The sequence below is a fragment of the Silurus aristotelis genome (genome assembly GCF_946808225.1).
Source record: "Silurus aristotelis genome assembly, chromosome: 4".
Classification (NCBI taxonomy): domain Eukaryota; kingdom Metazoa; phylum Chordata; class Actinopteri; order Siluriformes; family Siluridae; genus Silurus; species Silurus aristotelis.
The window spans coordinates 30,308,794-30,330,226 of NC_139577.1; the positions used below are offsets into that span (position 1 = coordinate 30,308,794).

Here is a 21,433-nt window from a genome sequence, read left to right on the forward strand (position 1 = left end):
CCAATCACATGAGGAGATTCCTCAGAAAGGTTCATACTGAACTCTTTAGAATACTGAACATACTGAAACATACTGAACATTAATGTCTGGGATATTTCTCCTGATTTGGCATTTTTAACTTCCAACACTTTTAAACTACTGCCCCCGTCAGGCAAGTGCTGGTACTGCATTATAGAATAATAAACAGCAACTCTCCCTGAGCCTTTATTTTTCACCTCCACTCACATGTGCAATGATCTCCTGCACACCTTCACACAGAGACAGGAACAACCTCTCTCAATAAAGTAACTCCATAACTTTATTTGGGAGTTGCATGCTGTTGAAGTATAGAATGGCTGCCATTCTGGTTCAGTTTTCCCTACACTAGGAATGTCGCCAACCATCCCTGCTCCAAAACAACCCCAGACCATTAAGGTTCCACCTCCATGACATGTTTAGCCAGTCTGCTAACATCTCTCCTGTTTTCCATCTTACATGTTTGTCCGTTAGAGCCAAAAATGTCAAATTTGGACAAATCTTTCTCAAGTCATTCACTGTCCAGTTCTTGTGTTTTGGCCTTTTATGGGATTGTTCACTCAGATCTGGACAGCCATGCCATATACGAGGTGGTTTCAAAAGGTTTTACAATAAAGTACTTTATGTATGTATGTTTGCACACTATCACCTTTAAAATGGGAGGAACGTGAAGTCTGCAGGAACCCAAAACTCGTGGCCGCAAAGGGTGGGTGCAGAAGTGAGATCATGTTATTTTCAGTGAGAATAGCACCAGTTGCGAAGCTCCCGATGTACACAGGATGATGTCTTTTGGCACACTTTTTTATGAAGGTTGGTGCTGCCTGTGACTGTGCGTGCAGCCTTGTGCCTCGAAACTTTTTGACACCACCTCATATGATAAGAAAAAAGAAAGGAATATAAATGTCCTTTGGAGGAATTCATGTCTCTTGTTAGAGGTCACTGAGCAGCTGTATTAGGTATTAAACTCTTATTATACAATAAATCAGATTGTTTTTATTGTGCTATAGGTTTCACTGAAATATATCAAGGAAAGTAGAGCTGCAAATATTAGGAAGATTACAGTCAGGATTTCTACTTATTTATTTATTCTCAAATCTTAGGAAATAAGAGCAATCGTGGTGACTTTTGTTATATTGTTTGGTAATAATGCAATATTTACTAGTGAGGGAAATAAAAAGCCTGAAAATCTGCTCGGTGATATTCTGTAATTTAATTTGGCACACAATCAATCAATCAATCAATCAATCAATCAATCAATCAATCAATTAACCAATAAAATTGCTTACGTTATTTTCAAAATAAAGGTCACGTGTGCAGTGAGTTTGCTGTTAAAACAAATAAATAGTTTACTATTAATGCTGTTGAAATAGAAAAAATGTCATTATCTAAAGCAATAGTAATCATAACACTACTACTACTACAAACATCAACAATAATGATACAAAATATATGTATTAATAATAAGAACATATATTAATAATAGACTTTTATTATAGAAAAGGAAAACTTGACTTTGAACCCGGAAGAGGACGCGAGAATTCGTTTGCCTCTTTTGGGAGGTCATTAAAACCTGAAGCGTCTCAACCACCTCCAAACTTCCCTCTCCTGCGCACTACAGAGGGGTCGAAATAAACGCGTTTCTCAGTTTATCTAGTGCACTTGAGGTTTTGTAGCGAGGAGTTTGTTATACGGCCCCTGATGAAGCGACACACCGAGGCAGCAAAGTGTCCGCTCGGGTTTTATACAGAGATAATGTTAGAGTGGAGGATGATGGAGGAGTGAGAGAGTGAGAGTGAGTGTGAGTGAGAGAGTGTGAGAGAGAGAGAGAGGGAGGTAAGGAGTTAATATTGAAAGCTACGAGTGTTAATGAGTGTTATGTATAAGTGTTGAGGTTAAAATGATCTGTTTACATTTGTTGTCGTCTGTCTGTCTGTCTGTCTGTCTATTTGTTTGTCTGTTTATCTCTCTGACAGTCTGTGTGCCAGTCAGTCAGTCTAACTGTCTGTACATAAGTCTATCTATCTTCCTGTCAATCTGTCTGTCTATCTGTCTTTCTTACACACACACACACACACACACACACATATATATACATATATATATATATATATATATATATATATATATATATATATATATATATAGTGAGGAAAATAAGTATTTGAACACCCTGCTATTTTGCAAGTTCTCCCACTTAGAAATCATGGAGGAGTCTGAAATTGTCATCGTAGGCGCATGTCCACTGTGAGAGACATAATCTAAAAAAAAAAATCCAGAAATCACAATGTATGATTTTTTAACTATTTATTTGTATGATACAGCTGCAAATAAGTATTTAAACACCTGAGAAAGTCAATGTTAATATTTGGTACAGTAGCCTTTGTTTGCAATTACAGAGGTCAAACGTTTCCTGTAGTTTTTCACCAGGTTTGCACACACTGAAGGAGGGATTTTGGCCCACTCCTCCACACAGATCTTCTCTAGATCAGTCAGGTTTTTGTCCTGTCGGTGAGAAACACGGAGTTTGAGCTCCCTCCAAAGATTCTTTATTGGGTTTAGGTCTGGAGACTGGCTAGGCCATGCCAGAACCTTGATATGCTTATTACAGAGCCACTCCTTGGTTATCCTGGCTGTGTGCTTCGGGTCATTGTCATGTTGGAAGACCCAGCCTCGACCCATCTTCAATGCTCTAACTGAGGGAAGGAGGTTGTTCCCCAAAATCTCGCAATACATGTCCCCGGTCATCCTCTCCTTAATACAGTGCAGTCGCCCTGTCCCATGTGCAGAAAAACACCCCCAAAGCATGATGCTACCACCCCCATGCTTCACAGTAGGGATGGTGTTCTTGGGATGGTACTCATCATTCTTCTTCCTCCAAACACGTTTAGTGGAATTATGACCCAAAAGTTCTATTTTGGTCTCATCTGACCACATGACTTTCTCCCATGACTCCTCTGGATCATCCGAATGGTCATTGGCAAACTTAAGACGTGCCTGGACATGTGCTGGTTTAAGCAGGGGAACCTTCCGTGCCATGCATGATTTCAAACCATGACGTCTTGGTGTATTACCAACAGTAACCTTGGAAACGGTGGTCCCAGCTCTTTTCAGGTCATTGACCAGCTCCTCCCGTGTAGTTCTGGGCTGATTTCTCACCTTCCTTAGGATCATTGAGACCCCACGAGGTGAGATATTGCATGGAGCCCCAGTCCGAGGGAGATTGACAGTCATGTTTAGCTTCTTCCATTTTCTAATGATTGCTCCAACAGTGGACCTTTTTTCACCAAGCTGCTTGGCAATTTCCCCGTAGCCCTTTCCAGCCATGTGGATTTTGTCTCTAGTGTCTTTGGACAGCTCTTTGGTCTTGGCCATGTTAGTAGTTGGATTCTTACTGATTGTATGGGGTGGACAGGTGTCTTTATGCAGCAAACGACCTCAAACAGGTGCATCTAATTTAGGATAATAAATGTAGTGGAGGTGGACATTTTTTTAGATTATGTCTCTCACAGTGGACATGCACCTACGATGACAATTTCAGACCCCTCCATGATTTCTAAGTGGGAGAACTTGCAAAATAGCAGCGTGTTCAAATACTTATTTTCCTCACTGTATATATATATATATATATATATATATATATATATATATATAACACACACACACACACACACAAGTAGATATAATATATAATTAAATTAAATACAATTATTGAAGCAATTTAATGATAGATAGATAGATAGATAGATAGATAGATAGATAGATAGATAGATAGATAGATAGATAGATAGATAGATAGATAGATAGATAGAAAAAATATAGTATTTTTTATTATATATTTCAAAAAATCTATAAAAAAATAAAACTGCTATAGTGTAAAGTTTTTGCACCTACGGTGTTGCTTAATTAATATATTTATTTTTTTTTATAAACGATGATAAACTTTTTTGCATTTACTTGTTTTATTTCTTTGTTTTATTTCTTCCTGTTTTTTTTTTAAACTATAGCATTCTTCGATAGCATTGGAGAACACATTACACACACGTTTGTGTGATTCTCTCGTTCATTCTTCTTCTCTCTCTGTTCCACAGTCTCTGTATTCGAGCCTCGTCATCACGGTGCCATGGCTCCGGTGGTCCTCCTCCCATTTTTATATCGTATCAGGACTCTGAGCTCAGCCACAGCTAAACTTTCCTCCCAGATCCTTCACAGGACCAGCACAGAGGTGCACCATGGACCCATGTGTGTCCTGTCTCACCGGAGGAACATGTCCACAGAGAAGGCCTTTAGTCAGAGTGTTTCAGATCTGACGCTCGGGGAGAGGACCTTGCTTGAGCGGCTGTACGACGGCCTGGTCAGAGGTCAGAGGTCGTCTCTGGCAGAGTGTATAACACTGGTGGAGACGCAGCATCCTCGGAAGAAGGAGTTGGCCCAAGTCCTGCTGCAGAGGGTGCTGGCGTACCGGCAAGAGCGCGAGAAGATGTTAGGAGGGAAACCGGTGGCCTTCAGAGTGGGTGAGGACACGATTCAGGATGGAGGATTTATTTATGTGTGCAGAAAGAAATAAAGGTGAAATAAAAAGCCAGCAGGGGATTTACACACTTATTCACACACTCACTCAGACACACACTTATTCACACACTCACTCAGACACACACTTATTCACACACTCACTCAGAAACACACTTATTCACACACTCACTCAGAAACACACTTATTCACACACTCACTCAGACACACTTATTTATTCACACACACTCAGACACACATTTTTTTCATACACTCACTCAGACACACACTTATTCACACACTCACTCAGACACACACTTATTCCCACACTCACTCAGACACACACTTATTCGCACACTCACTCAGACACACGCTTAATTCACATATTTAATACACACAATTCACACACTCACTCAGACACACTTATTTACACACTCACTCAGACACACACTTATTCAAACACTCACTTAGACACACTTATTCACACACTTATTCAGACACACCTATTCACACACTCACTCAGACACACTTATACACACACTTATTTACACACTCACTCAGACACACTTATTCACACACTTACTCACACACTTACTCAGACACACACTTATTTACAACACTCACTCAGACACACTTATTCACACACTCACTCATTCACACACTCACTCAGACACACACTTATTCACACACCCACTCAGACACACTTATTCACACACTCACTCATTCACACACTCACTCAGACACACACTTATTTACACACTTAGACACACACTTATTCACACACTCTCTCAGACACACTTATTCACACACCCACTCAGACACACTTATTCACACACTCACTCATTCACACACTCACTCAGACACACACTTATTCACACACTCTCTCAGACACACTTATTCACACACTTACCCAGACACACTTATTCACACACTTATTCACACACTTATTCACACACTTACTCAGACACACACTTATTTACAACACTCACTCAGACACACTTATTCACACACTTACTCGGACACACACTTATTTACACACTCACTCAGACACACACTTATTCACACACTCTCTCAGACACACTTATTCACACACTCTCTCAGACACACTTATTCACACACTTACCCAGACACACTTATTCACACACTTATTTACACACTTACTCAGACACACACTTATTTACAACACTCACTCAGACACACTTATTCACACACTTACTCAGACACACACTTATTCACACACCCACTCATTCACACACTCACTCAGACACACACTTGTTCACACACTCACTCAGACACACACTTGTTCACACACTCACTCAGACACACACTTGTTCACACACTCACTCAGACACACACTTGTTCACACACTCACTCAGACACACTTATTCACACACTCACTTATTCACACACTTACTCAGACACACACTTATTCACACACCCACTCATTCACACACTCACTCAGACACACACTTGTTCACACACTCACTCAGACACACACTTGTTCACACACTCACTCAGACACACACTTGTTCACACACTCACTCAGACACACACTTGTTCACACACTCACTCAGACACACACTTGTTCACACACTCACTCAGACACACACTTGTTCACACACTCACTCAGACACACACTTTTTCACACACTCACTCAGACACACACTTATTCACACACTCACTCAGACACACACTTATTCACACACTCACTCAGACACACTTATTTATTCACACTCACTCAGACACACTTATTTATTTACACACACTCAGACACACATTTTTTTCATACACTCACTCAGACACACATTTTTTTCATACACTCACTCAGACACACACTTATTCACACACTCACTCAGACACACACTTATTCACACACTTATTCAGACACACCTATTCACACACTCACTCAGACACACACTTATTCCCACACTCACTCAGACACACTCACTCAGACACACTTATTCACACACTTATTCACACACTTATTCCCACACTCACTCAGACACACACTTATTCCCACACTCACTCAGACACACACTTATTCGCACACTCACTCAGACACACGCTTAATTCACATATTTAATACACACAATTCACACACTCACTCAGACACACTTATTTACACACTCACTCAGACACACACTTATTCAAACACTCACTTAGACACACTTATTCACACACTTATTCAGACACACCTATTCACACACTCACTCAGACACACTTATACACACACTTATTTACACACTCACTCAGACACACTTATTCACACACTTATTCACACACTTATTCACACACTTATTCACACACTTATTCACACACTTATTCACACACTTATTCACACACTTATTCACACACTTACTCAGACACACACTTATTTACAACACTCACTCAGACACACTTATTCACACACTCACTCATTCACACACTCACTCAGACACACACTTATTCACACACCCACTCAGACACACTTATTCACACACTCACTCAGACACACACTTAGACACACACTTATTCACACACTCTCTCAGACACACTTATTCACACACTTACCCAGACACACTTATTCACACACTTATTCACACACTTACTCAGACACACACTTATTTACACACTTACTCAGACACACACTTATTTACAACACTCACTCAGACACACTTATTCACACACTCACTTATTCACACACTTACTCAGACACACACTTATTCACACACCCACTCATTCACTCACTCACTCACTCATTCACACACTCACTCAGACACACACTTATTCACACACCCACTCATTCACTCACTCACTCACACACTCACTCATTCACACACTCACTCAGACACACACTTATTTACACACTTAGACAGACACTTATTTACACACTCACTCAGACGCACACTTAGACACACACTTATTTACACACTCACTCAGACACACTTATTCACACACTCGCTTAGACACACACTTATTCACACACTCACTTAGACACACTTTTTTGCACACTCACTCATTTACACACTTAATTCACATATTTAATTCACACACTCACTCAGACACTTATTCACACACTTACTCAGACACACACTTATTCACACACTCACTTAGACACACACTTATTCACACACTCACTTAGACACACACTTATTCACACACTTATTCAGGCACACTTATTTACACACTCACTCAGACACACACTTATTTACACTCTCACTCAGACACACTTATTCACACACTCACTTAGACACACTTATTCACACACTTATTCAGACACACGTATTCACACACTCACTCAGACACACTTATTCACACACTTATTCACACACTCACTCAGACAAACACTTGTTCACACACTCACTCAGACACACACTTGTTCACACACTCACTCAGACACACACTTGTTTACACACTCACTCAGACACACACTTGTTCACACACTCATTTAGACACACACTTGTTCACACACTCACTCAGACACACACTTGTTCACACACTCATTTAGACACTCACTTGTTCACACACTCACTCAGACACACACTTGTTCACACACTCACTCAGACACACACTTGTTCACACACTCATTCAGACACACACTTGTTCACACACTCACTCAGACACACACTTGTTCACACACTCACTCAGACACACACTTGTTCACACACTCACTCAGACACACACTTGTTCACACACTCACATTTAGACACACACTTGTTCACACACTCACATTTAGACACACACTTGTTCACACACTCACATTTAGACACACACTTGTTCACACACTCACTCACTCAGACACACTTATTCACACACTTATTTACACACTTAGACACACACTTACCCAGACACACTTATTCACACACTTATTCACACACTTACTCAGACACACACTTATTTACACACTCACTCAGACACACACTTATTTACACACTCACTCAGACACACTTATTTACACACTCACTTAGACACACACTTATTTACACACTCACTCAGACACACTTATTTACACACTCACTCAGACACACACTTATTTGCACACTTACTTAGACACACTTTTTTGCACACTCACTCATTTACACACTTAATTCACATATTTAATTCACACAATTCACACACTCACTCAGACACTTATTTACACACTTACTCAGACACACACTTATTCAAACACTCACTTAGACACACACTTATTCACACACTTATTCAGACACACTTATTCGCACACTCACTCAGACACACTTATTCACACACTTATTTACACACTCACTCAGACAAACACTTGTTCACACACTCACTCAGACACACACTTGTTCACACACTCACTCAGACACACACTTTTTCACACACTCACTCAGACACACACTTGTTCACACACTCACTCAGACACACACTTGTTCACACACTCACTCAGACACACACTTGTTCACACACTCACTCAGACACACACTTGTTCACACACTCACTCAGACACACACTTGTTCACACACTCACTCAGACACACACTTGTTCACACACTCACTCAGACACACACTTGTTCACACACTCACTCAGACACACACTTGTTCACACACTCACTCAGACACACACTTGTTCACACACTCACTCAGACACACACTTGTTCACACACTCACTCAGACACACACTTGTTCACACACTCACTCAGACACACACTTGTTCAAACACTCACTCGGACACACACTCCCTCAGACACACTTATTCGCACACTCCCTCAGACACACTTATTCGCACACTCCCTCAGACACACTTATTCGCACACTCCCTCAGACACACACTTATTCGCACACTCCCTCAGACACACACTTATTCGCACACTTACTTAGACACACACACTCACTCAGACACACTTATTCGCACACTAACTCAGACACACACTCAATTCACACATTCAATTTACACATTCCATTCACACACTAAATTCACATGCTCATTTATATCACACACTCATTCATTCACACACTTGTTTCCACACTCAATTCACACACTCATTCACACACTCGCACATCATTCATACATCACTCAATTCACACACTCATTCTTACACACACACACACACTCAATTCACACACTCATTCACACAATTGTTAACACATTTAATTCACACACTCATTCATACACTTGTTAACACACTTAATTAATCGACACACTTTGACACACCCACTGAATTCATACACTCATTTATAATTCATTCATTCACACACTCGCACATAATTTATACATCACTTGACATCAGTAATGCTTATTTAAATGATCAATTCCAACCCCCAAAATCGAGTGTAAAGCCTTCCCAGAAGAGTGTGAGAGCTTTATTACAACATGAAAAAAGGGAATAGTGTGATCAGTAAATGCTATGGTGTCATTGTGTCATTAGTAGTTGGCTTGGGAAGGTTTGTAGATTCACAGTAGGAGCTGGAAGCTTTTGTCAAGGATTGAAGATTCTGGATTGACTTTTCCAGTGTCCTGGACATATGACTTCATTCAGGAAAAGTGGAATGAATATGAAAGAATGAATATTGCTCAATGATCAGAAACGGTGTCTTTTCTCTGTAATTACATTCGATTTAGTCTTATTCTAGAGGATTTTTGCAGCGGTGTGAGAAGTCAAGAATGTAGAGAAATCCTGCCAAGAACCCGTTTTAAAAAGCTGCCTTTCTTTTTTGTGTCTTTGAATGCAGGTTTGTCCGGTCCTCCCGGTGCTGGGAAATCATCCTTTATCGAGGTGCTGGGGAAAATGCTGACAGGAAAGGGCCACAAAGTCTCCGTGTTGGCTGTGGACCCTTCCTCGTGCACCACAGGGGGTACATACAGGACAGTAACTGATACAGTTCAAACCAATTAACTACACAGTCTGTGGTACTCATGTTTTGACCACAAAACATAGAGATCAACAGCACTTTGTTAATAAAAACATCAATATGAAAGTTACTGTACTGTTGCAGGCTCGCTGATGGGGGATAAGACGCGGATGACGGAGCTCTCGCGGGACATGAACGCCTTCATCCGACCATCACCGTCTTCAGGGACACTCGGTGGGGTAACAAGGACCACCAATGAAGCTATAGTCCTGTGTGAGGGAGCAGGTTATGATATTGTGCTCGTGGAAACAGTGGGTAAGGACGTTTTTAATTACAGTAGACATTTGTTTAATTGTTTTTTTAATTCATAGTATATATTTTTGCCTTAAAATATAAAAAAAACCACATACTGTTATTTAGAATTTTCCATATAATTTCTGCAGGTTGATGTTTTTGCATTTTTAAGTTGAAACACAATTTCTACTGGAACAACATGCCAATATCAGCTTATATTGACTCCTTCCACTTTTTATTAGCCAGTAGCTAGGTTGCATCGTACTTGCCGATAACCCGATTAATAAACGGATTAAACAAAAATAACAAAATGGTACTGAACTACATAAAAAAAAAATAACAAATAAAAAACATTACTAAACCATAAAAATGTGCTAAATAAAACAAAAATGAATACATACATTTTATGAATGAATATTGAAGAAAATAAAACATTGGTCCCCTGGTGGTCTAGTGGTTAAGATGCAGCGCTCCCACCGCTGCGACCCGGGTTCGATTCCCGGTCAGGGAACCATCCCCAGCCACTCTTAGTGCCGGTCCCAAGCCCGGATAAATTGGGGAGGGTTGCGTTAGGAAGGGCATCCAGCGTAAAACATGTGCCAAATCAAACGTGCGGAGGATCCGCTGTGGCGACCCCTAACGGGAGAAGCCGAAAAGAAAGTTTAAGTTTATTGAAGAAAATAAAACACTTCACAAAAAGACGACATAAACAGCACGTAGTGTCAGTGATTTGCCTCTAGAGGCTGCTCTCGTACTGTATAATGCAACCTGGAAAAACTATCGGTATGGATTTTTGCCGATAGCTAGTAGTATTGGTACCAATTTATCTGCTGAACCTATCGATCGGTCAAACTGTAGTTAGAACCGTGGACATTTTCAAAATTTCTGATTTATATTGAAAAGTGTTTATCTTATCTTCTAGATGTGGATTTTTTTTATTGTTTTGGAGCAAATTGGGTTATAGATATAATATATCTATAATATACCAAAATACCCTATAAGCCACAAGACTGTGTGTCCTTCAATGTCATGGACACTTGCCTGGATGTTGATTTGTGGTGTGTGTGTGTGTGTGTCTAGGTGTCGGACAGTCTGAATTTGCTGTTGCCGATATGGTTGACCTTTTTGTGTTGCTAATTCCACCAGCAGGAGGCGACGAGCTGCAGGTTAACATTTTTTTTATTCAGTTATGTGCAGCTCAAATATGGCAAATAAATAGATGGCAATCAGGGCAAATTTTTCTTGCAAAAAATGTCTGCAAATTCCTTTCTCTTCCTCTTTTTAAATGTGGGATCACAGGGAATAAAGAGAGGTATCATTGAGAAAGCTGATTTGGTGGTGGTGACAAAGTCAGATGGAGAGTTGCTCATTCCGGCACGCAAGATTCAGGCCGAGTACACGAGCGCTTTGAAGCTGCTCCGAAAGAAATCCAAAACCTGGACACCCAAGGTAAATGAGTGGAGGGTATGCGAAATGGTTTCTATACACTCTATATACATTATAAACACACAATTTCATGCATTCTTCCAGGTCCAGGTCAAGAAATACAAGCTTCAGTTACATTTTCCGTCAGTCACATCAGTGACATCCATGACCATGGCATAGTTGTTGCACACACAATGGCATAATAAAAGTAAAAAGCCTCCTCGTTGATAAGAGCGGTCACTTGAGAACGGACTGGTTTGAACTTACTAAAATAACTCAAATAACCACTGGTTATAGCCGTCATATGCAGAAAAGCATCTTCTGTACTGGCGGCTCCATCCTTAGCATTCCTCCTACCGATATACCCCATCTTCTGCACATGTGGCATCCTCATACCTTCCAATATCTTGTTAAACGATCTGGTTAAAAACTCCACTGTTATCTCTCCTTAACATCTCCATGCTTCTACCGGTATGTCATCTGGTCGAACCGACTTTCCACTCTTCATCCTCTTAATCGCTGTTCTCACTTCCTCCTTACTAATTCTATCCACTCCCTGCTTCACAATCTCCACACCATCCAATCTCTCTAGCATTTTCCTAGTTCATCAGCTGCTCAAAATACCCCCCCCATGCTCCTCCTCCCTCTTAAAATAAGTATTTACCACTTCCATTACCATCCTTTTAGCAAAATCTACCACTATCTGCCCTTCCACATTCCTCTACTTAAAGCCATACCTACCCATCACCTCCTCATCACCTCTGTTCCCTTCACCTACATGCCCATTTAAGTCTGCCCCAATCACCAATCATTCATTTGTAGGTACATCTTCTACCACTTCATCTAACTTACTCCAGAATTTTTACTTCTCTATTACACAAACCGCTTATGGAGCATAAGCACTGATGACATTAATCATCACCACTTCAACTTCCAGCTTTACCAAATTCGGCCAACAGTAGTCCAATTTCCACCGGTACCCTGTTGGCTAACGATACCTGTGGCGGTCGTTGGTAACCCAGGCCTCGACCGATCGGTATGAATTTCTGATTTGGGATCTGCATATTTGATTTGGCACGTTTTATGCTGGATACCCTTCCTAATGCAACCCTCCCCACTTATCCAGACTTGGGACCGGGTCAATAAGATTGCACTGGCTTGTGCAACTCTAATGGCTGGGTTTCTCTAAATATCAATCTGCCAAAGTTTAATCAACCTTTAATAAATTCTTTGTTTCGATTCAATTCAGCTTTATTTCTATGGCTCTTATAATGGACATTGTCCCAATGCAGCTTTACTGAGATAAAGAGGTTATAATGTTGGAATTTACAAGTTAAGTACCTTTATAAGATTATTTACATTTCTGGCTTTTGGCAGACGCCCTTCTCCAGAGCAGGTGGTGCTGGAATTTGAACTTGTGACCTTCCTAGCTGGTGTCCAACACCTTAACCACTAAGCTACCTCCTCCTTACCTCCTTAGGTTATCCCTAATGAGTGAGATTGTGGCAAGGAAAAACACCCTGAGATGGTATGAGGAAGAAACCTTAAGAGGAACCAGGCTCAAAAGGGAACCCATCCTCATCTAGGTGACACCGAACGTCCATTCATAAATAGAAAGCCTAATTTTGTTCCTAGCATAATACATACCCAGGACATTTTGTTGTTTTGGCCCTGTGGCCAGCAGAGGAGGCTGTCTTTGGATACGTTGAACAGTCCAAGGCTGCTATTCACCGAGTGATGGAGTGCTAAGCTTTGAGGACATTCCTGCCTGTGAATGCTTGCCTTTATACCAGAGGACTGATTCATCTTCTTTAATTAACACCGAGGATCGTGATGGCGGCAGAGCCAATCGCCACAACGTTCTGCTAAACGAGCGACTTTTCGTCGCAGTGCTTGTATCCCCAGTCCACCCCTCTTTTCCTAACCATTTTTCATCACTCTGATTGAGCTTCGGGGTTTACGTATGTAACACGCGGTAATGTCTAATTCCCAGCATGCCCTGCTCAGCCTTTTGAACACTGGCATGCAGCCCTTTGTCTTCTTTCCCCACAGCATCGCATCTGCCTATTGGCAGCATGCCAGCGTGGCATTTGGATGATTAGAGGCCACCCACACGCACGAAAGTCACTCACATCTTTGTCTCCATATCCACAGAGGGCTCTCAGTGCAGCATCCCTTTCACTCAGCCATATTGATTTTTTTTTTCTTCTTCCCCTGCTCCAAAGTCTTTTCAGCCTGTAGTTCATCAGTCGGTAAAACCGAGAAGGCCTGTGTGGGTGTGCTTAACCTGCTTCCACGTCCAGCTTTCTCAATATGTCTAAAAAAAAAACAGATTAACTTTATCCTCCGTCAAAGAATCCCTCTCGCCTCGCTTTAATATGCCGGATGTGTGCGTCCGACCTGCTCATTTTCACACCTAGCAGAAAAGCATGAGTATAAATGCATATCTCGGCTGATGCGTTGAAAAGCAAAGTGTTGTGAATCTTCAAAACGGAACTGATAACGTGATATAGTCCACCTTATTTCGTACAATTAACCCATTCAAGATCCAACTTTTTTACAGAGCTTTCTTGCGCAGTGAAATATATAAAGTACAACCGCATACCTGTACACTGCTAAAAGCACTAACATTTACATTTATGGCATTTAGCAGATGCCTTTATTCCACCTACAACTGAGGATTAAGGGCCCAGCAGTAGCAGCTTGGTGGTGCTGGGATTTGTGGAAAATGTGTGGATTTTCGCGAACGTATCACCCGCGAGTTCTGGGTGGCCACTGTAAATGAAATACACTTGAAAGATAATAAAATATTCTATTTATACAAACTTATTCAAAAATACAAAAGGACACCCGGATCCTGCACTTTCATTCTGGGATTTTCAGGTGCAAAACAGGCCCCTACGTGAAAGCTATGGCTTGCAGAGATGATTTTTACTATATATTTGGAATATATTAGGTACGGTCTAAAGGTTCAAATTTTCTCTGTTACCTTGATGAAAACGTTACGGATCAATGCATCGTTTGTTAATGTGACGTTTAAATTTTTTTGTTCATCACACTTTACATTTTAATGTAAACAAGTCTTGTAAGGGCCGGTTTGTGATGCGGGCTTTTATCATTTTGATGTAATAGAGACGAAACATGTAAGATTGCAAAACCCATCTTTAAAATCTTTCTTTTAATCAAAACATATTTACAAAGAAAAGGTATTCAGAAGGTGCCGGGGAACTAAAAACATATTGCACATGGTATTATATTAAAGTACATTGTAATCATTTGTGAAATTTTGATCATGCATATAATGGCAGAGTGCTACCAATTTTTTGTCCAAGTTCACTAGGAATTTGAGCAGAGTTGAAAGGGAAGAGAAAGATTTTTCCCTGAGAGCTGCATTGTTCTGTCAATTCAAAACCGCGGATTTATAGATAAATGTAATTATTAATTTTTTTCTTAATTGGACGGAAAGTTAATATGGCTTGGAATTGAGCTTTTCTAAAAGGTTCTCCTGTGCTCTTTTGCTTGTCCCGATCTCTCGTCATCTTCCAGTGACGTTCTTCCGCTCTCAAACGTCTCTGTGGCAGATTTGCCCAGTTTCTTACAGAATTTCACGTTTGCTCTTTGTTCTAACTTGCTGTGATGAAATCGCAGACATGATCAAAATAGCACCAGTTAGCACCGACTTTTCGAGATCACCTCAAAAGTAGAAAAAAAAACATCTCTTTTCTGCTGGGACTCCAATCTAGGTGTAACTAGTATTAATATGATTTTCTCCCTCTCTCTCTCTTGCTTTGTGCAATCATGGTCAGGTGGTCAGGGTGTCCTCGCAGACAGGACAGGGTGTCCCCGAGCTCTGGGACATCATGCTTCAGTATCGTGACGCCACGTTGTCTAGCAGTGAGCTGCAAACTCGTAGGCGTGAGCAGCAGAAGGTCTGGCTGTGGAGCCTCATCAAGGAGAACGCCCTGCGCCATTTTCAGGAACATCCAGAGGTGCAGGCGGCGCTGCCCGAGTTGGAGCGCAGGGTGGCCCGAGGAGACGTTTCTCCAGGACTGGCAGCCGACCTCCTGCTGAGGGCCTTCGGGACCACACAGTAACACAAAGCTCATTTTGTGAAATGTGAGGAATGAATCTTGGTACCAGTTTTGCGGTGCCGGTATGTGGGTTTGGTGCGATTATTGTTTTAGTTTTTTTAATTAAAATCCTGAAGAATGTGTGGACAAATCCGAAAAATAGGAAAAGCTTGTGTGTGCTTCATGTTTTGGCCTGGAAATGTAACTGACAAGGTTAAAAAAAAATAAATAAAAAAAAGTGCAATACCACAAAATAGTAAGTAAATTCCTGCACACAAGACGAACCTTTTCCTTAAGAACATTTCTAACGCAGGATCTTGTTTGTGCCTTCATAAATATTCAACATCTCATTGCCCAACAAATATTAATATTAATTCAACTATGAATACGATCAATATTTTCAATTTATGGGGATTGTTCTGCAGGACAGTTGTACTATATAAACAAACGTTTTTGAAGACCTGACCATAGGATTGTTATGTGCGTTTTGAACATCCCATTCCACATTTAGTTCCTATTTACTGTTAATAACCTCCACTCTTCTGGGAAGATGTTCCACTAGATTTTGCAGTGTGCTTGTAGTGATTTAAGGAGATTCATTCAGCCTTAAGGGTGTTAGTAAAGTCGGGTACTGATAGAGGTGAGATGAGGAGGCCTGGGGTGCGATCAGCGTTCACATGCATCCCAAAGGTGTTTTAATAAGGTTTAGGTCAAACTTTATTTCAAGAGATCCTCCAATCCAACTCACAAATTGAGTTGCAAACCCAAAATCCGGATGCATATACTTTCAAAACAGTGTTTGTTCCCCCACTGTCTGGAAATGGAGGCCTGGAATCATATCATTTTTTCTCTAGGTCAATGTGAAGACAGAATCAATGAGCCAAAATATACAGATGAACAACTGATCTATTTGTCTACTCTGATTGCTTTATGTACCGTTTCAAACCTGGTAAATGTGATGAGTTTAACATTTATGTTGGGTTTTTTTTTTTTTAAGAATGTTGTAATAGAATTACAAGACAAATATGAAAATGAAGATGAACAAAACGAATTAAATAATTATTTTCGATTGATTCGATCTTTCAGTTGTAAATGCTCTCTATTCAGACAACAGTAATTCCAATCATAATGTCATAATCACAGTTTATCAATTTAGTCTGAAATCATTTTTGTACAGTGAAAGCTTAAAAACAAACAGGATTAACTTTGTTGAAGTTTTATATTTACCCTTTACATACTGTGTGTGACTGATTATATGTAAAGACTACCCCCTCTAGGAAAGAAATTACAGGGTGGGGGCGTTTAAAGCTGACAACCAGCATTAAAGGTGCAGGTTGTCACTTTTACAGCCCTCTGCTGCTTGTGAAGTGAATTGCTGTTTCAAATAAATTCTCGTCTGCCTTTCTTCCACATTGATCCCACACTCAATTGTCAAAGCCTAACATGCTGGCATAAAGGCTCTTAGGTTGCCTCCTATCTCAAAGACAGGATGTTTTCTGTAAATCTGGGGAATTTATTTCCTGGTACTCGGTTACTTCTGGTGTCCCTCAAGGATCAATTTTGGGACCCTAAATTTTTTTTTTAATCCTTACATATTTTTCAGAAGTATGGCATGTCATTGTTAAGCTGATGGTTCTCGGTCCCAAGAACACAATAAACATTGAAAATAAACTGTTTAATTGATTTTGCTTTCGGAACATTAAGCGATTAAGCAACATTTTACCATTAAATGAAAGCAAAACCATTTTCTCCATGTCTTCCGTACCCAGTCTGATTGCTAAATAAGTTTCTTTCTTAACAATTGTAGAAGACTTTTGGAGTAAAGTCAATAAGCAATTCAGTGCTGTCATCAAGGGTAGTTGCTTAAATTTTACATTCTTTTTTTTTAGCACCTGGGAATTGCATTCACTATCTAAACTAATCTATATATTCTGCAACTTTTTTATAAAAAAAAATTTTACGATCAAATGACTAAAGTATTAATGCTTCTACAATGGATTGGTGATTTAATTATTTTTGCATACAAGATGCTTTCTGGTTTCGTGCCCCAGTTCATCAGCAAACTTCAAGACTTGAAGACGTATTTCCATACTGTAGGTTTATGAAGAGTGGAAACGGGTCATTATTGGATGTGTAACCACTGTGTATTGTTTTTATATTTTAATTTAGTTTTTTCTTATGTTTTGACTGATTTGTGAAGCACTTTAGTGTCAACGTCTGTTGCTATAGAAATAAAGCTTGTTGAGTCGAGTGCATTCGCACACCCTTACTTTGGAAATGTATCAACTCAAAAAAATGATGGGTACAAGAGGCTTAATAGTCACGTTATTCATTTCCTGACGCATCCTCACTTGCTCACAGCTACTTAAGAGCCACTTCCTTTCTACTCTTTCACATGGCTGCAACTAATTTTTTTTCAGGTGTCAGTTTTGTCTGATCTTTAAAATAATAAAAGGTGGCTTTTTTTTTTTTTTTTTGGGGTCCACATTCATAGCCTACTGGTATTGTACAATAATGTCAACTTATTAATAGAGAAGACTTTTTTGGGTTCTAGGAGAGTTATTACTGAATTATTTACTGTTCCTATGGACTTTTTTTTTAGGGTTCTGCTATTAATTTAGCATTTCCCTCTTTATTTATTCTCACACTATTTGATCATTATTTTTCCCCAAAGCCCAGTATTTCCTGCTCAGTTCATAATCGCTGCTGCTGTAAATGAAATAATAAGTGATTTCACTCTATTATATAGAATTTGTCTATATTCATTATAATTAGTCCATTAATTAATTAATTCATTTATAATATACTTTCCCAAAATAAGTCCAAGACAATTACAGGTTTTAACAAAAAAATTTTGGTTTTTTTTCTTTTACATTTTTATTTGAGTTAATTTGCAAATTATATTCATTGTTTTTTCTATATGCAACAGAATAGTTATTTATTTATTTATTTATTTATTTATTCAATTATTTTATAATATACAGACACAATTTTCAATTACAGGTTGTACAGGGTTATTTTTATTTTTGAGTGAATGTATGTATTATATTGATTTTTTTTTTCTTTCATTGTAATAGTTTATTTATTTATTTATCTATTTAATAATATATCAAATTAAGTCTAAGTCAGTTCGGGGGGGGGGGGGGTGAATACTTAGGACCTTTAGATTTCTATTACACATTTTATTTTTTATTTTCCATATTCAATAGTATAATAATTCATTCATTAATTCAAATACTTACCAAGACTCATACGTCATTTATCTTTTTCGTTAGCGTGTTTCCTTTTTGTAGTCTGACCTTTCCGTAGTGGAATTATTCGTCCGCCGCCGCTAGATGGCGCTGTCCGCTTGGCCAGACTGCTGCTCATTATGTAAATACTTTTCTCTCTGCATGCCACAGCTGTATGTCTCAGTCCGCAGTGGTTTGTGTCATGAGTATCTCGTGTCGGTGAGGTTCCCAATGCACACACACACACACACACACACATTGGATGTGTGTGTGTGTGTGTGTGTGTGTGTGTGTGTGTGTGTGTGTGTGTGTGTGTGTGTGTGTGGTTAACCCTCTCGCTCCTTGTCTACATAATCACCCTGTAGGTAGAAAAAAGTGTGGAGCTGAACATTACCTCATAATGTACGAGGTCTGTGTTTGGATGACCTTCTGCTGTGATTTTTCGGTGTTTGTGTGTGTATATGCGTGTGCTTGTGTGTGTGTGTGTGTGTGTGTGTGTGTGTGTGTGTGTGTGTGTCCTGTCTCTCATGCATGTGCCCTCTGTCTTATGACTCCATGCTGAATGCGGCATGAATACTAATAAGCTCTTAAGGCCTAAGGACCTCCCTCGCCATCAATCACACACAGGAGCTTCTCATCTCCTGCATTCGGGCTGAGAACAGACCTGAACCTGGCAGGACTAAATGCATACGCAGTCATGTTGCGTTATTCTGCTTTTTTTTTTTTTTTTTTTTTTTAAATACTGTTTAGTATATTCAGCATTCTGATTGGTTGAAGCAGGGCCTCTGGGAGAATTTGGAGGATGGTATTTTGTGGTATTTTTTTCTTCTCTTTCATGTACTGAAAGTCTTGTAGAGCATTTTTCTCTTTTCCTCATGAATCTGTGAACCTGCACATCTGGATCATGTGTATTTCAATGACTGCAGGGCCAAACCTTAGACTGAACATTAGATATACAGTTTTTACATGTGATTATATAATAATATAAAAAAAATACAAGTTTCATCCACTTAAAAGATTTAAAAAATGATTTAAATGTCATGTGGGGAAAAATTATATTAACATGCAAATGCAAACAAAAATATGTGTTAAATGAAACCACGTAAAAAAAGAAATTAGAAAATATGGTCATGGGAAATTGTATTATGTGGAAAAAAAACAAAAACATTAATCATGTTAAAAAATCACAAATGAATCCAGTGAATCACCTGGAAAAATCAAAGGTTGAAATGTTTATCATATCAAAGTAATCATGAAAGAATCATGTGAAAATCACGTGCAAACATATTAATTCTAGTGGAAAACGCATGTGCAAAGTAATAAATTATAGGGAAAAAATTGTGCAAATGTATAAATTATAGTGGGAAAAAACGTGAGGTTTAAGGTTCTAGTGTGAGGTTCATGTGCCAGGTATGAGGTTCTAGTGTGAGGTTCATGTGCCAGGTTTAAGGTTCTAGTGTGAGGTTCATGTGCCAGGTTAAAGCTTCTACTGTGAGGTTCATGTGCCAGGTTTATGTGCCAGGTTTAGAGGTACTAGTGTAAGGTTCATGTGCCAGGTTTAAGGTTCTAGTGCGAGGATTATGTGCCAGTTTTAAGGTTCTAGTGCGAGGATTATGTGCCAGTTTTAAGGTTCTAGTGTGAGGTTCATGTGCCAGGTTTAAGGTTCTAGTGTGAGGTTTATGTGCCAGTTTTAAGGTTCTAGTGTGAGGTTTCTATGTGAGGTTTAAGGTTCTAGTGTGAGGTATATGTGCCAGGTTTAAGGTTCTAGTATGAGGTTCATGTGCCAGGTTAAAGGTTCTACTGTGAGGTTCATGTGCCAGGTTTATGTGCCAGGTTTAGAGGTTTTAGTGTGAGGTATATGTGCCAGTTTTAAGGTTCTAGTGTGAGGTTTCTATGCAAGGTTTAAGGTTTTAGTGTGAGGTTTATGTGCCAGTTTTAAGGTTCTAGTGTGAGGTTTCTATGCAAGGTTTAAGGTTCTAGTGTGAGGTTCATGTACCAGGTTAAAGGTTCTACTGTGAGGTTCATATGCCAGGTTTATGTGCCAGGTTTAAGGTACTTGTGTAAGGTTCATGTGCCAGGTTTAGGGTTCCAGTGTGAGGTT

The 21,433-nt window shown here is 39.6% G+C and overlaps 1 protein-coding gene across 4 annotated transcripts; it reads left to right on the forward strand.

Moving 5' to 3' along the window:
- The first annotated feature begins 1,546 nt into the window (after positions 1-1,546).
- Positions 1,547-17,149, forward strand: mmaa (metabolism of cobalamin associated A). 4 transcript variants are annotated; one of them, XM_083538785.1, is made up of 8 exons: positions 1,575-1,848; positions 4,104-4,526; positions 10,194-10,316; positions 10,458-10,628; positions 11,688-11,773; positions 11,907-12,056; positions 15,839-16,148; positions 16,957-17,149. In XM_083538785.1, exons 2-7 carry the CDS (start codon positions 4,136-4,138, stop codon positions 16,124-16,126), a joined length of 1,209 nt encoding a protein of 402 aa, XP_083394911.1. In that variant the 5' UTR covers positions 1,575-1,848; positions 4,104-4,135; the 3' UTR covers positions 16,127-16,148; positions 16,957-17,149. The 4 variants fall into 4 exon arrangements, with proteins under 4 accessions (XP_083394910.1, XP_083394911.1, XP_083394909.1 ...); XM_083538784.1 differs by lacking the exon at positions 16,957-17,149 and having other exon boundaries at positions 1,547-1,825; positions 15,839-16,231; XM_083538783.1 differs by lacking the exon at positions 16,957-17,149 and having other exon boundaries at positions 1,575-1,906; positions 15,839-16,231.
- Positions 17,150-21,433: the final 4,284 nt, after the last annotated feature.

Bases quoted from the DNA above. Each gene is read 5' to 3' on its own strand.
- mmaa (XM_083538784.1), top strand. From the start codon at position 4,136: ATGGCTCCGGTGGTCCTCCTCCCATTTTTATATCGTATCAGGACTCTG. The intron at 10,317-10,457 runs GTACATACAGGA...GTACTGTTGCAG, and splicing joins TTCCTCGTGCACCACAGGGG to GCTCGCTGATGGGGGATAAG. The intron at 10,629-11,687 runs GTAAGGACGTTT...GTGTGTGTCTAG, and splicing joins TGTGCTCGTGGAAACAGTGG to GTGTCGGACAGTCTGAATTT.